The 15,453-nt window shown below is 30.8% G+C and overlaps 1 protein-coding gene across 9 annotated transcripts in view; it reads right to left on the bottom strand.

Annotated features, from left to right (window-relative positions):
• Positions 1 to 15,453, bottom strand: part of LOC145252501 (rab11 family-interacting protein 4A-like) — a 302,623-nt gene that overhangs the window by 172,111 nt on the left and 115,059 nt on the right. For all 9 annotated transcript variants that reach the window (XM_080111998.1, XM_080111997.1, XM_080112001.1 and 6 more), the window contains exon 4: positions 8,180 to 8,385. In XM_080111998.1, the coding sequence (XP_079968124.1) occupies positions 8,180 to 8,385 (206 nt within the window). The remainder of the gene's footprint in view (positions 1 to 8,179; positions 8,386 to 15,453) is intronic.

Genomic DNA, 15,453 nt, shown 5'->3' with positions numbered 1-15,453 from the left:
GATAAGTGGTGATTCCTTTATAAAAAAAAAAAAAAAAAAAAATTAAACCTCTTCTGTCAAAACAAAAACTCGGTTTTATTTCTTGTTTTTCCTTTGTATGGTTGATTAAAGAAATTAAAAAATAAGTATACTGCACTGCTCAGGAATTGAACTTACTACCTCCAAATTACGAGACTAGCGCTTTTAATAGATCTACACAGAAAGTTAAAATAGTGATTTAGATGACTTCAGTCCCATCCCATCCCTATGCACATACACACTCAACCTCTAATGGAAGCTGCCATTCATAATTGTGAACATTATTCAGGAATCTAGATAATGCTTACATCAATAGAGCTTGCTGAAGAGTTAACCAAATCTCATTCAAACTAATACACATTTTTTTATAATCATTCAAGAATTAATTTTTTTTTAAAATATTTCTTTAGATTTTTTTCAAGGGATAATGAAAAGTGAAACCAACCGTTTTTTTTTATTATGAAAAAATATGTTAAGTTGTATGCAAAAAAATATTTTCAATAAAAAAATTCCTGAAAGTAATTGAAATTAAGTTCAACTAAAGCTGTCAAAAGTAGTAATAATTTAATATTTTTAAATATGTCTTAAAAACGATGCCATGTACACACACACACTTATATATTTTTTCATATATTCACATGAAATGTTAAGAGATATTTTATGTATCGATTTTCAGTATTTACTTCAACAATGCTCCATACATCTAGGTAGTAAGTTATGGAAATATATATATATATATATATATATATATATATATATGGCAATTAAGCAACACAGAATCTACCGCATTTCATCTACAAAGCAATTTGTCAGGTTATATATATATATATATATATATATATATATATACATACATACACACAGACACACATATATATGCATACATACACACACAATACCAAAGTTATTTCAAATTCTGCAGCTATAAAGTTAAAACATGAGATTGATTTATATATATATATATATATATATATATATATATATATATATATACATACACAACTTAAAATTTTCGTTTCTTTTCCTTTTATCTATTTTCCTTCAATCTCCTATCCTTTTCTTTTGATTCTAACCGAGCTAGTACAAGGTACTTACATCACTTTCAATTATATTTTTTGCCTCAACCTTGCTTTATATTTCTTATTGTTTTCATCTTTTGTTTTCTGTCTTATCAAAAGTTATGCGACATGCAATATATAGAGCCTAGTTATCAGTGGTGTTAATTATAGGATTTTTTCTATGGTATCGAAAATAGAGTAGCGTTTTCCATTACTATCGTATTGAAATTAAAATCATGGAATCTCGACAACCTTATTAGTAACAACTAACATACATGATAATCTATGATAAATTTGGGGAAAATCAGCCTAAAGAAAAAAAAAAGCTGGTGTTGTCCAGTAGCACATTTATTTGCAATCTGTTTTGTTTTTCTTTTTTTAAAGCACACAGAGACCCCCCCCCCCCCAAGAAAATTTTTTTTGGTTTTTTAATCTTTTCCCCCAAAGAAGTTTTTTGCAAAAATATTTTTCTCTTCCAAAGGGAGCGCAAGTCTAATGGACGAATATAGTTACTTTCTCTTATTAAAAAAAAAATACAATGGTGTTTATATGAAAATAAATCTGACCAGATTAATTTTTTGGAACTCAATGCATATTTTATTGTTCTTAAAAACATGGTTCAGCGTTTAACGAAATAAAATGTTGATTTTGTAGGAAGTAATTTATTTATGACAAAAATTAAGAATTTGACTAATTTTACTTTATTATATAGATAATAGTATAGATGACTTGAAAAATGGTGTAATCTATAATTATACATATCATGTATATCTTTATACTTTGTTACATCAAATTAAAATGTGGCAAGAATATTCTGAAATTTCCATTTGCTGTTTTACAATATCCTCGCAGCTAAAAGAAAAATTAAAGAATCTAACTTTAAATTATGTATACACAAATAGTTTTTAACAGAGTTCAAATTTCAGTGAAACCTAACAAGTAGTTGTCTTTCATTTTGAGAAAGTAGGTGTCAGACATTTTGAGGCATACTCAATAACTTTAACAAGTGATTATAATTTGAGCGAAAAATTTGGAAAACCATAGTTAAGGACCCGTGGCACAATGGATATAGTTCTTAATAAAATTCAGTTTTAAGTTACACTTTTCTGGAGGCTATAAAGGTTCAATGCAGGCGATACTCAAAATACAATTGTGAATTACATTGGACTAGCAGGGTAGGTGGGCTTTGCCCGGTCGTAAAATACGCTTAAACATATTTTAATTTGTCCAGATTTTGTATATATTATTATAGAGTCGTGATTTCAAGGGTAAAAAAAGAAAAGTATTTGGGTGTCATCAGCTAAAATCGAAACCGAAAGCAAAACTATAACATTCAAAGCTGGTGACGTTACCACTGTACCAACGTGACACGCATATGAACTGATTAAAAATAAACTAAGATGAATGTACAAAATGTATAACCATTTTTTTTTTTATTTTGACCCCTTAAAAACTTTTTTAACTGGCTAAAGATCCCCAAAAGAACGGTCCATAATAAATTAAATCATTTGCGGCCCCTAGTGGCGCTCTGTAACTTTTAGTTTCGGAAGAGATAGAGTTTGAAAATATGGAGACAGACAGACATAGTGAATTTTATAAATTAGATTTCTATCCAGTTAAAACTAACAGAATAAGAACATACTATCCTTGTGAATTAAATAAAGGGCTTTATTCAGAATTCTGTGCAGATTGCAGAGTTTGACATGATACACCCAATGATGGTCAGTTTACATCAACCAAAACGTTGTAAAAATCATACTCAAGATCGGAACAGTAATCCAAAGAATTCAAATAATACTAATTATAATAATAATTATTTTTTCCGTTATTTAGGAATTTATGTGACCCTGATGAGGATGATAACAACGTGTCACTTCATTAACGTCAAAACTAATTCTAGTTATGAATGGCAACCGAAAATACTTGGATCAGAGTCGAAATCCTAAATTTGGCTTTGCTTCATTATTAAAATTCTTTTTCCTAAAATGTTTGGAAGATTTAAAAAAAAAAAAAAAAAAAAATTTTCTTTAATTATTTTCGCTTGAACTTGAAATAATTATTGGCAATGATATAGCATGACTGACAGCAGAAAATTTAAACAAACAAAATAAGCAACAAATAACTTTTACCAAGCACAATAAAATTTACTTTTCTACCTACCTGCATAGTTTTAATCTGAGAGTTTTTTGTTTTTTAATTTCAATATAAAATTGCATCTATATTTGCCGGTTTGTCAACAATCCAACATGGCTGCAATGAGATATGACTTTTAGCTTCTATTTCTATGATTACAATTGAGAAAACAGAAATTAAAAAAAAAAAAAAAAAATTACAACTAAAAACTGTCACCAAATACATTAAAATTTAATTTTAGACCGATCTGTCTATTTTTAACTTACTGAAACTGTTTTAAAGATTTTTATCTTTATTTCAAAGCAAGTTGCAGTATCTTAAAGCTAACAGTTTTTTTTATAAGCTTTTGATGCTTGCATTTGGTAAAAGTTATTTGTTATATATTTAAAAAAAAAATTTTTTTTTTATTTCTTGGCTGTGTACTTTACTACATTATTGTCTCATTATTTATCTGGTTTATATTAAATCTTTACTGAAATTTTACTGTTAACAGTGAATTTTGTTAAGACATGCTGAATGAAAAATCTGTTATGCTAACTTCACTTTTGATTTGAATAGTTTTCATATTATTATTATTTTATTTTTTTAAACAAAGTTACACACGAATACAATTCAACATTTCTAGTGTTTATCCATCTCCAAGCAAAGCGTTAACATTTTCAAGCCAGTTTCTCCAAACAAAACTTTAAAACATAAGCATGATATTACAGATAACAGCAACCATGTTAGTGAATCTCTTCATTTTTTGCCTTTCTTTTCTTTACCAATTTATTTGCCGCTTAATGACTGTCCACCATCTTCTCAGCAACAGGAAATGTAGCTGGTTATAATAATAGCCAGAGTGGGTTTTCGATATCCACCCAGGCATGCCATATTAATGTGGGTATGCTAGAAATAGTAGCCATTAAAACCAACTTTATTACGATTAACCGAGTTTCAAAGAATACTTTAAAAAATTATCAGAAGATATTCATTTATTTTCAGAACAAGAGAATTCAAAACAAATGAAAATCTGAAATATGTACATCAGCTGGAATTAGTAGACTATTTAGCTACAATGAACAGCTGTACTACAACAAAACAGTTTGTGGGTGATTATGTGTCCCCCCTTCCTTTGTGGGTTGAGCACTGTGGTAGATGAAATCGCCAGCTGTCATTAGCAATAATGCAAAGCTCTTCATAAATGAATAGAACGCTCTTCTGTAGTTCATTTTGTTTATATGACTAGTAAGGTTTTCCCTTCCACATGGTTTGTATCAATGACAGAGGGCAGAAGCACTAACTGTTGGATTTTAAATTTCAACTCGAACCACTTCTGTCTAGTCATACAGAAAAACTAAACTTTGCTTTTGTAAAAGCTGTATCACCTGAAGAGGTCTCTAGTTAATAGTAACTAGCTGACTGAAACATGCTTATGACTGTGTAGCAACATATTACTGTTTATGTACAAAACAAATAGAAAATATTTATGTATATATAGAGAGAGAAAGAGAGAGGCTCAGTAAAATAGGAAAATGACAATATAAAAATATATACTAATTTATATACATTTATTCAAGAAGGATGATACATCAATTAGGGGTGTAGGATAAGTAAAACTCTTTATACCATGGTATTTTGAAGTCTAATGCTTCTCATCAGAATAGAGAAGATGCTAGGTAACATAATAGGGATGCAACGTCTAGTGATAGTTACATTAGAAAAAGCTATACTCCTCCTATATCATAGAGGTCACTTTAGTTCTCCTACTCCCTCCCCAAACAGTCTCAATATTTTATCTCTCACTGGACAATTATTTCGCTCCTAATGTAACTATCACTATATCGATTATGTTACCTAGCATCTTTTCTCTTCTGATGATGAGAAGCATTAGGCTTCGAAATACCATTGTATAAAGAGTTTTACTTATCCTACACCTCTAATTGATGTATCATCATAAATGAATAAATCTGTATACATTAGTATATATTTTTATATTGACATTCTTATTTTACTGATTCTCTCTCTCTCTCTCATATATATATATATATATATATATATATATATATATCTTATTCTTTTGACTCCCCCCATTATATATATATATATATATATATATATATATATATATATATACACAATTAAATTAAGCTGAAAAATAAATTGTCAGTAATAAGGTAAACCTATCTAGATAACAAAAAAATACTCTACCCGTTTAAGAGGAGCAAGCAAGTTACATAGGAACTTTATTACATTCAATAATACAGAAAGAAAGAAATAGAAAGAATGTGTGTATTAGGTATGTATTTACACGGATAGTTAGCAATTTTGTATCCATTTTTAAAAATTATTTTAATCAATTTAATCATAATTATTTTATAATAGTGGTGAAGTGGAAAAATATTTTCTGAAGTGCACAAAACAACCATAATACTTGACTGTTACGATTACAATCGAAGTCATTTCCTCTCTAATTAACATTTCTAAATGTACAGTTTATCCTACTATTTAAGTTATAAAAGGAGAACATATAGATGCATACTTTTCCCATGGATATTAGCAAAATTGATGCAGTAGTCCAAACCGATCTCAACCCACATTTTGTGTCCATAAACACTATACTACAGACACACAATTTGCACTTAGAAGCTCCCAATTTTTGTTTTTATATATTAGGTAGGTAAGAAACAGTTTATTTTCAGGAGAGGGTTTCCTTATATCAAGGATAGAAGTTTAAATTCCATCAACAGTTATTTATATTCATTTCCCAGCTTTTTTTTTTTTTTTTTTTAACAAAAAACATTAACTTATCAATTCCATTGACTAACAAAGGTCATAATTACTGAGAGCAAAAGAAAGTTGACTGCAAGAAGTGTCCCAAAACTAAGCTGTGTTTAGAAAGGAGAAGCAAATCCAGAGCAATTGACTAAAAGGTAAGGTGATATGTTTAAAATGCCTAGCAGCTATGCAAGAAAAGTTAACAACTTTGAGCAGACAAGGTTATCGTATCACTGTGAAATAAGTATTCTCTTTATCTCCTGTAAAATAAAACAAAACACCTATGTATGAGAAAATAAAATTCCAGATATTTTTTTTTATTTTTTTTTTTAATCAAAATGTATGCTTGAACACCCACTGATACATGCCTCTCTGGACACTGCTTTTATTTTGTCTGTGATGGTCATCTTTGGTTCAAGCCTGGGGATTACTCCAATAGACATTATTTTTGAGACAACCCCAAGGATAAAAATATGGAGGGTTATAGTCTGGTGAGTTTCACACTCCGAATCACACCTACTGATGAGACGATCTTCAAAATGTCTTGCATATAATTGAGTGGCAATAAAAACTGTTGGAGATTTGACTAAAGTCAAGCATGTACCAGAGTTTACTTTAACCAAATATGGTCACTGCTCATCAAGGCCCAAAAGCTAACCAAGAACAAGGATTAATGCTTTAAATTTTTCTTAGCTGGAAAATTGATAAGTAGATAGAACACAGGTATATGGAAGATTAACAAAATCAATTTATTCAAAAACTCAATTTATTTCTACCAAATGATTAACCATTTATTTCTACCAAATGATTAACCATTTATTTCTACCAAATGATTAACCATTTATTTCTACCAAATGATTAACCATTTATTTCTACCAAATGATTAACCATTTATTTCTACCAAATGATTAACCATTTATTTCTACCAAATGATTAACCATTTATTTCTACCAAATGATTAACCATTTATTTCTACCAAATGATTAACCATTTATTTCTACCAAATGATTAACCATTTATTTCTACCAAATGATTAACCATTTATTTCTACCAAATGATTAACCATTTATTTCTACCAAATGATTAACCATTTATTTCTACCAAATGATTAACCATTTATTTCTACCAAATGATTAACCATTTATTTCTACCAAATGATTAACCATTTGCAAAGTTCCATAAATATTTTACTTTCGGGGGATGTAGTGGACGGAGGATAACCAGTTTGTGTGCAAGTCTCAGTTGTGACATATTTTATCTTCGTCTCAAAGCCAACAGAGTCTAGTTCATTTCTGAAATGGCCTTTTCTCTGTTGACTGTGGTATATTGTGATTCATATGCACTTCTAGGAGGTCCACTCTCCCAGGATTTGTCTTCTCTCTGCTTCAGGTGTATCTTGTCAAACTTAGAAATCTTTCTGTAGAACTCAAGAATCTGCATGGAATTTTGAACGGAATCCTTTAATCATTCCATGGAGGTAACATGCTCTCATTCTGTCAGCCATGACTTGGTAGAAGTCATAAATAATTCGCAATTGTATTTTTATGTTGCCTGCACCGAGGATTAAACCTTCAACCTCCAGAAGAGTAACTTATAACTGAATTTTATCAAGTACTTTAAGCACTATACCATATATATATGAATTTTTGATGAGGATCGATTATTTGTATAATTTGGATTCTGTGGACTACTGTTCTCATTTTGAGTGTTATGTTCATAAAGCTTTGGCCGATGCAAGAGTTTGAAAATGGATGGAGAATAACCACTTTACTTTCTCTCATTGAGAAGGGTTAGTTTATTGCTAATCGCTTGAGATGCCCCCTATGGGAAAATTCCAACAATACTGCCCAGACATTTTTGCATGCCAGAGTTTGCTTCTCCGTAACCCCACTTTCTGATTCTTGTGTCACATCTTCCAGCCATGGGAGAGAGAGAAATGTCAAAAGAATAGATGTTTATTTGAGTCCTTCATAGACCACTCCTATCAGACATAAACAGCTACTTTATTGCAAATGTCGCCTCTCTCCAACACCTGTCCCAGGTCAAACAAACAGAACCTGCTGACATCATTCAGCTTATGTAAGCACATTTACTTATCCCATGGCTAATTATCACCAGAAGAATCTTCCATGGAGGATAACCAATTCAAAGCTGCCACCCTCTCACTTTTTTCTTCTTGAAAAGATCACTTAAAGATTAAAAATAACACTCACCTGTTTTCAGTTACTTCAGATGATCGGCCGCTGATAAAACTGTCGCGATCATCTTCAGAGGTTACCAGTGCGGGTAACTGTGAATCAAAACTATCGGCCCCTACAGAGAAGAAATCATTGGTAACTGACGTGGCTGCATCCTCATCAGTGTTGATGTCGTATTCAGCGTAAGTATTAGTACTTGTCTCTGAAGATTCTGTGTGTTTCTAAAAAGCAAAAAAGAAAAAAAAAAATGTTGAAAACATTCTTATATTTTTCAAGTCTCAATGCATTCAAACGGGCGAAATACTTTCACTTATTATTATAAATCCTCATCTGAAAAATTCCGAAACATAGGATTGTAAATGGATTTTCAACACAAATCAGACGCTGTTATTGAATATATATATATATATATATATATATATATATATATATATATATATATACACACACACACACTAGCATTTCATCCCGGCGTTGCCCGGGTATTTGTAGGTGTATGTTGAGCAAAAAAAAAAAAAAAAAAGTGAGCAATTTTTTTTTTTTTTAACTTTGACCCCTATTATGACCCCTTAACATTTGTTTTGGGCTCAAATCAAGTTATTAAGATCTATGTCCAAGGATATCTAAAATTTCAATTGTTTATACCGAAAATTGGCGGAGGAGTTTGGTAGAGTTCTCAAAGATCAAATCGTTGAACTTTGACCCCTTAACAGTGAAATTTCTGGTCGAAAACAGATTACAAAGATTTTCCCAAATCTCAGTACCCTGTATATCAAATTTCGAGTCTGTAGACTTAAAGTTGACAGAGTTATTGCGTAGGGAAATGTACACAGACATGTTCACTTTAATAGATATATAGATAACTACTTCACTCGTCTAATGTTTTATACAGTCTAAGTAATGGGGTTGTAGTGAGTATTTATTATCATAGAATTATGTGTTGTTGCCTGTGTTTGGAATTTCTATCATTACTTGCTTGAAGCTGACTGTAGAAGTAATGGTTTGTAATGTATTCTGCAATACAAATAATAAATTAAAAATACAAATAATGAATAAATAAATTAAAAATACAAATAATGAATAAATAAATTAAAAATACAAATAATGAATAAATAAATTTAAAAAAATAAATAATGAATAAATAAATTTAAAAAATAAATAATGAATAAATAAATTTAAAAAAATAAATAATGAATAAATAAATTTAAAAAAATAAATAATGAATAAATAAATTAAAAAAAATAAATAATGAATAAATAAATTTAAAAAAATAAATAATGAATAAATAAATTTAAAAAAATAAATAATGAATGAATAAAAAAAATTAAGTAATGAATAAAATTAAAAAAAAAAAAAAAAAAACGATCGGAAGCATCTTCACGACATCTGCGTTCGGAGCAGTGAAACCCGAGTCAATCAAGTAACTACAGATAAACCAGATATGTGGCAGCAAGACTAAGTACGCTACCAGTAGACCTAGCTCTGGCTGTCAGACTACTTTGTTGACAGCACTTTACCTGACATCTGGCCTCCCCACGTGGCTGAATGCAACCCCTTCTTTATATAAAGCGGTAAGATGTCAGGTTTTCTTTCACTTTCTTTTCCACCTTCGCATCACAGGTTCGATCCTGCCTGCCTACTATCCCCCCCCCCACCACCACAAAAAAAACACACACCTCCAAACACCCGGGTAACACAGGGCACCCCCGCTAGTCTTGCATAAAAATCAAATCTTCAATATTGTATTAAGCATTAATAATTGGCCAAATTTCATTCATCAAAATAGTGAGATATCTCCATAGTCGCCTATATTGGATTTTTGATAAGTCTGTGCATTATACTTTCTTCACATATTCATTAATTGTATAATTTATTTTTTAAAAATAAATTGTATTTTAAAATAGGTGGTTTCACCCTGTATATACACAATATATCAATATGTGTATAAACACGAAAAAATTATGTAAGTAGGTGAAGTCATTACAATCAATAATAGATTATATTCAATAATCAGATTAAACCTATAATCTGTATTGAAAAAAAAAGTGCTTGTTTGGTAGCCATTGTAATTCATAAGCAGTAATCAATTCAATGGAGAGCCAATTCTTGCATCATTGCCTTTTTTTTACTCTACATACACTAAAAATCACGAGAAGCAGCAACACGCAGTCACCAATCAGCATCCACATGACATGATCTGTGATGAAGATAGCATCATAAGAAAACTTATCAGCAACCTGGTAACTCTTGCTTCTATAATTTTGTTCTTTAGTCTTTACATTCCAGTAATAATATTTCTGACAAAGGAGAAAGAATTGATGTTTCCACTTAATTATTGTTGACTAGTTTTTGACCTTGAAGCATTTTTTTTTTAGCTCCTTACATCAAGTGGTTTCATATCTTGTCTGGAGCGATTTCCATAATGAAAAAAAAAAAAAAAATACAGATTGGAAATCAGATCAAAAAAATCTGATACTCTTCAATGGTATTGCCATTATTTTTTTGTGGGAAATACCAACAATAGATATTTAACTCTAACCAAAAGTTCACATTCCTATGACAAAAGAAAACCTTGATTTCATCAACACTTATTATTTATTCCCTTTTTCCAATTAAACCTGATTGCACATTGACATGAGCATTCCCGTGACAGTTTCTTGAACCTTACTACTTCCGTGCTGGCTCATGACAAATTGGAAGCGAGTGCTTTTGTTTTGTGACACCCATCATGAGAATATTGCAGAAATGATGAACAGGTTCTCTCCATCAGATTTGGTTTTTCAACTGAGTCCCCTCCCCCACACACCTCCTTCCTATACGTGATACCTTCACACAGCTGAAGAACTATCTACCCTCTGCATGGTAACCTGCTAGAATATCAGAGGGAGGCTAACAGATGCTTCCCTTGCCTAAGGGTGACCTGAAATTGAGCAAGGCAGCTGCGTTCATCTCCCTAAAGTGTTATACATACCCACTTGCTTCAATAAACTGATGTGGGATGCAACAATTTAATAGAAATCAGAAACGATTCAAATCTAATGATAAAAGTAGCAAAGTGAAACTCATCTATGAGGGGCGTTTCAAAAGTAATGCCTCCTATTTTTTTTTTATTTTGCCCATATGAAACAAAAGAGATCGCAAAATGCATTGTTATGACTGAACTTATGCATTCATTATCTGAAAGTTATATCTCTTAGTTACAGATATTGACGGTGTAAGAAACACTAAGAAAGCAAACGATGGTGGTATATCTTTTGAAAGTGCTTACAGAGACCACAACTTAGTACTGGGTTATTTAAAAAAAAAAAAAAAAAAATCGTTTATGTCAAACTAGAGAGGGTGGGGGGAGCCCAGTTTTGCCTGGTCATAAAATACGCTTAAGATATTTTAATTTGTCCAGATTTCGTATATCTTATTATAGAGTTGTGATTTCAAAAGTAAAACAAAAAGTATTTTAGGTGCCATCAGCTAGAATCGAAACCGAAAACAAAACTATAGTATTCAAAGCTGGTGACGTTACTACGGTAACGATGTGACACGCATATGAACTGATTAAAAATAAACTAAGATTAATATACAAAATGTATAACGATTTTTTTTTTAATTTTGACCCCTTTTTGGCTCCTTAAAAATTATTTTAACTGGCTAAAGACTCCTAAAAGAAGAGTCCATAAAAAATCCAATCATTTGCGGCCCCTAGCGCCGCTCAGCAACTTTTAGTTTTGGAAGAGACAGAGTTTGAAAATATGGGGACAGACAGACAGATATAGTGAGTTTTATAAATTAGATTTTCTACAATCAACAACCAATAAAAAGTTTTTGAATTTTTTTTAGATGAGGATTGATAATTTGTATTATTTGCATTATTCAGACTACTGTTCTCATCTTGTGTTATTCTTACATTTCAGCTGATGTAACCTCCGATCTTCAGATGTATCTTGTCGAACTCCGGGATCTTTCTGTCCACAAGGTCCTGTAGCATAGTGGATAAAGTACTTGGTAAAATTCAGTTTATAACTTACACACTCTTCTAGAAGTCAAAGGTTCAAATCTTTAATGTGAGTAACACTCAAATTACAAAATTGCGAATAACTTAGGACTTCCACCTGGTCATGGTTGATGGAACAAGAGCATACTACCTCCTGCAAATTGTGCAGATTCCAGAGTTCAGGAGAAAGATCCTGGGGCCCAACAAGAGAGACCGGAAGAAGATGGGGAATTACATCAACGGAAACATTGTGAAAATAACCCTCAATATAAGAAAAGTAGTCAGAACAATTGAAATAAGATGAAACACTAGTACGTTCTCTTTGGGTCAAAATGACAATAGTAGGTGGTTAATCGCCCCAGCAAAGAAAATGGATCTTATTGATCGACTAGAATATTGCATCAACCAAACTAGTGAATGGCAGCAAAACAATAACAAAATACAAAGTGTTAAATAATCTTACAAGATTAATTCAAATAATCCCTACAAACATTCAGTTTTAAAGGTTATAATCTTTCCAGCCGACGAAACACAGGAAAATAGGTTTGTTATGACGTTTTGTTTCGTCAATTGACTTCCTTTCGTATTATTATCTCGATTTAATGTTATTTGAAATCGGTTTTGTTTTTTCCTTTTGCTTCCATTAAATTTAACTTATAACTTATATACTAGTTTGTATAGTGCTTTTTTAGATTTGCACTTATTTAAGAAAACAAAAAGCTTTTATGGCATAACTATTTGTCACAGCATGAAAATGTTATATTCCAAAAATCAGGAAATTTAATCAAGTAGTTTTTTTATTATTATTTAAAAAAAAAAAATCAACTTTTACGATTTTAATTGATTAAGTATTTTTAGCAGCCATTGATGAGACTTTGCTTCTGGAAAAGTTGTTAAGGAGAGGTAACCAGGGATGAATTTGAATTCAATCAAATATGGCGACTGGTTTCTCTCACAGCAAACAATTAATAAAATTTGATTTTCTGGAATAACAAAACAAAAAAACTACTTGATCAAATTATGTGATTTATGTAATATGTAATCTTCGTTCTGTTCCGGATACATACATCATAAAGACTTTTCTGCATTTTCTTTTTTAATTTAAAATTTTCATTATAAGTGCAAGTCTGCATAAGCACCATGTGTTCATATTGCCTACATCCCCCAACCACTCTATCACATATTAGCCATATTGGACTTATAGTCAGCTAGGATCCATTTTGATCTAATTTCCTTTGTAAATATTTTCATGTTCTATAACCATGCAAGTTTTTATTATCTTCAGAATCTGTGTTCATAGTGAATCTGATTTTTATTTAATAAAAATGAAGACAAAAAACATGAAAACTTAAAACAAGGAATCATGATTCTTACTCCAAGAATAAGTTATTTCCCTTAGCTAATTTTTCTTTGAAGATAAAATTCCTTGAATTCCTCTAATATTAAAATCCAAAAAATCTGTATGATGTATGTACTTTTGTCAAACTGTAAATATATTCCAAAAATCATGTACAGTGATCAATTAGATTTATTTTCGAAAAGAAAATCATTTTTGAAACAAGCCGAGGATCAGTCATCAATCTACAAATACAACAGTCCTGGGCCATTTTTGTGATATACACGGATCAAGTTTCCACGGATGATGATAAATCAGTTCCAGATGAAGATTAAGTTGCATAATACATCCATGAAGTATGTGTATTATTTATACAAATACATATATATATACAGATACATAAACAACAAAAAAAATCCTCTCCAACTAAACATACATCAGTCTCTGATGAGCTTTTTAATGAACTTCTACTAGTCAATGAAACACGTGAAAGACGTACTACATTAGCATAGGAATAAAATACTATGAGTGTTAAATTTCTCTTCTGGGTTTAGAATGATAACTAACGATATATATCTTGTAAATTGGAATAAACAAAATTATAACATCAGTTCGAGGAATTGGTGTACACTAGTTTCTAAGATGAAAAGGATTTTTTTTTAAATTAAATTTTCATTTGTCTCTTCATCAAATATTCTGTTTTAAAAAGACATTTTTAATTCTCATACGTGAACAAGTAACAAAATTTAAATATATATATATATATATATATATATATATATATATATATATATAAACACACATATATGTTTGAGTTAAAGAAAAAAAAGAATGATTTTCAGATTGCCAAATTTGTCGAAGCACATGTAACAAACATCCCGTTCCTTTTTTGGTGTTATCGCGAACAAGCTTTCTTCAACTGACACCTGATTGCAAAATACACCGTACCGACGTTGAGCCAACAAAAATAGAAAAATGTCTCAATTTGCATAAGACACGTTTTTGTCTCGTGTTGGTCAGGTTTCAAGTTAAAAACTTTCTCTTTCGTTTCTTAAGTGAACACTCGCACTAATTATATACACTACAATTTTTCCTACACCCCCCCACTGATCTTATGATCACAAACAGGGCAGGGAGGTAATATCCACCTTTGTCAGGTACTCCTTAGCAAAAGTGGAGCTGCATGGCCAGACACAGCTAGCCCATGCTACACGGTTAGGCATACAGTCACTCCTCGGCTGGACAGCCAGCACTTACTTAAAAGTGACAACTTTTTTTTTTTAATATAATACAACTGAATCGCATTTCCAGTTCTTCATTCAAAAGCGAGAACTTTTTCAGAAAAAAAAAAAAAAAAAACCCCAACAAATCGCATTTTAAATTCTTTATTTTAAAGCGACGACTTTTTCTAGAAAATCCAACAAAATCCCATTTTAACTTCTTCATTCAAAAGGCGACTTTATTTTTTTCCTAGAAAATCCAATCGAATCGAATTTTAAGTTCCTCATTTAAAAGCAACGACTTTTTCAGAAAATACACCCAAATCTCATTTAAACTTCTTCGTTTAAAAGCGACAACTTGTTTTTTTTTTTTTCAGAAAATACAACCGAATTTCATTTTAAATTCTTCATTTAAAAGCGCCGCCTTTTTACATACAAGTCGACCGAATCGCGTAAGTTCTTTTAAGAGCAACGACTTTTTCTAAAAATAAAAACGACTTTTTCTAAAAATAAAAACGACTTTTTCTAAAAAAATAAATAAATGAAAAAAAAATTTTTTTTTAAATTCCAACTCGAATCGTACTTCAAGGTTCTCCAAAACTTGACGCCACTTTTTCTCAAATCTCCATACTCAGTATCATTCCATTGTTTCGTCAAAAACTGCTGCTGTGTTTTCTGAGCCGCACTGTTAAATCAGAGTGGCAGGACTCACTCAACATATTTCACAGTACAAAGCTCACACACA

The sequence above is a fragment of the Euprymna scolopes genome, chromosome 29, assembly GCF_053919585.1.
Source record: "Euprymna scolopes isolate OS-2025 chromosome 29, ASM5391958v1, whole genome shotgun sequence".
Classification (NCBI taxonomy): Eukaryota; Metazoa; Mollusca; class Cephalopoda; order Sepiida; family Sepiolidae; genus Euprymna; species Euprymna scolopes.
The sequence above is the reverse complement of the archived record's forward strand: the minus strand, read 5'-3'. Positions and strand labels throughout refer to the sequence as shown.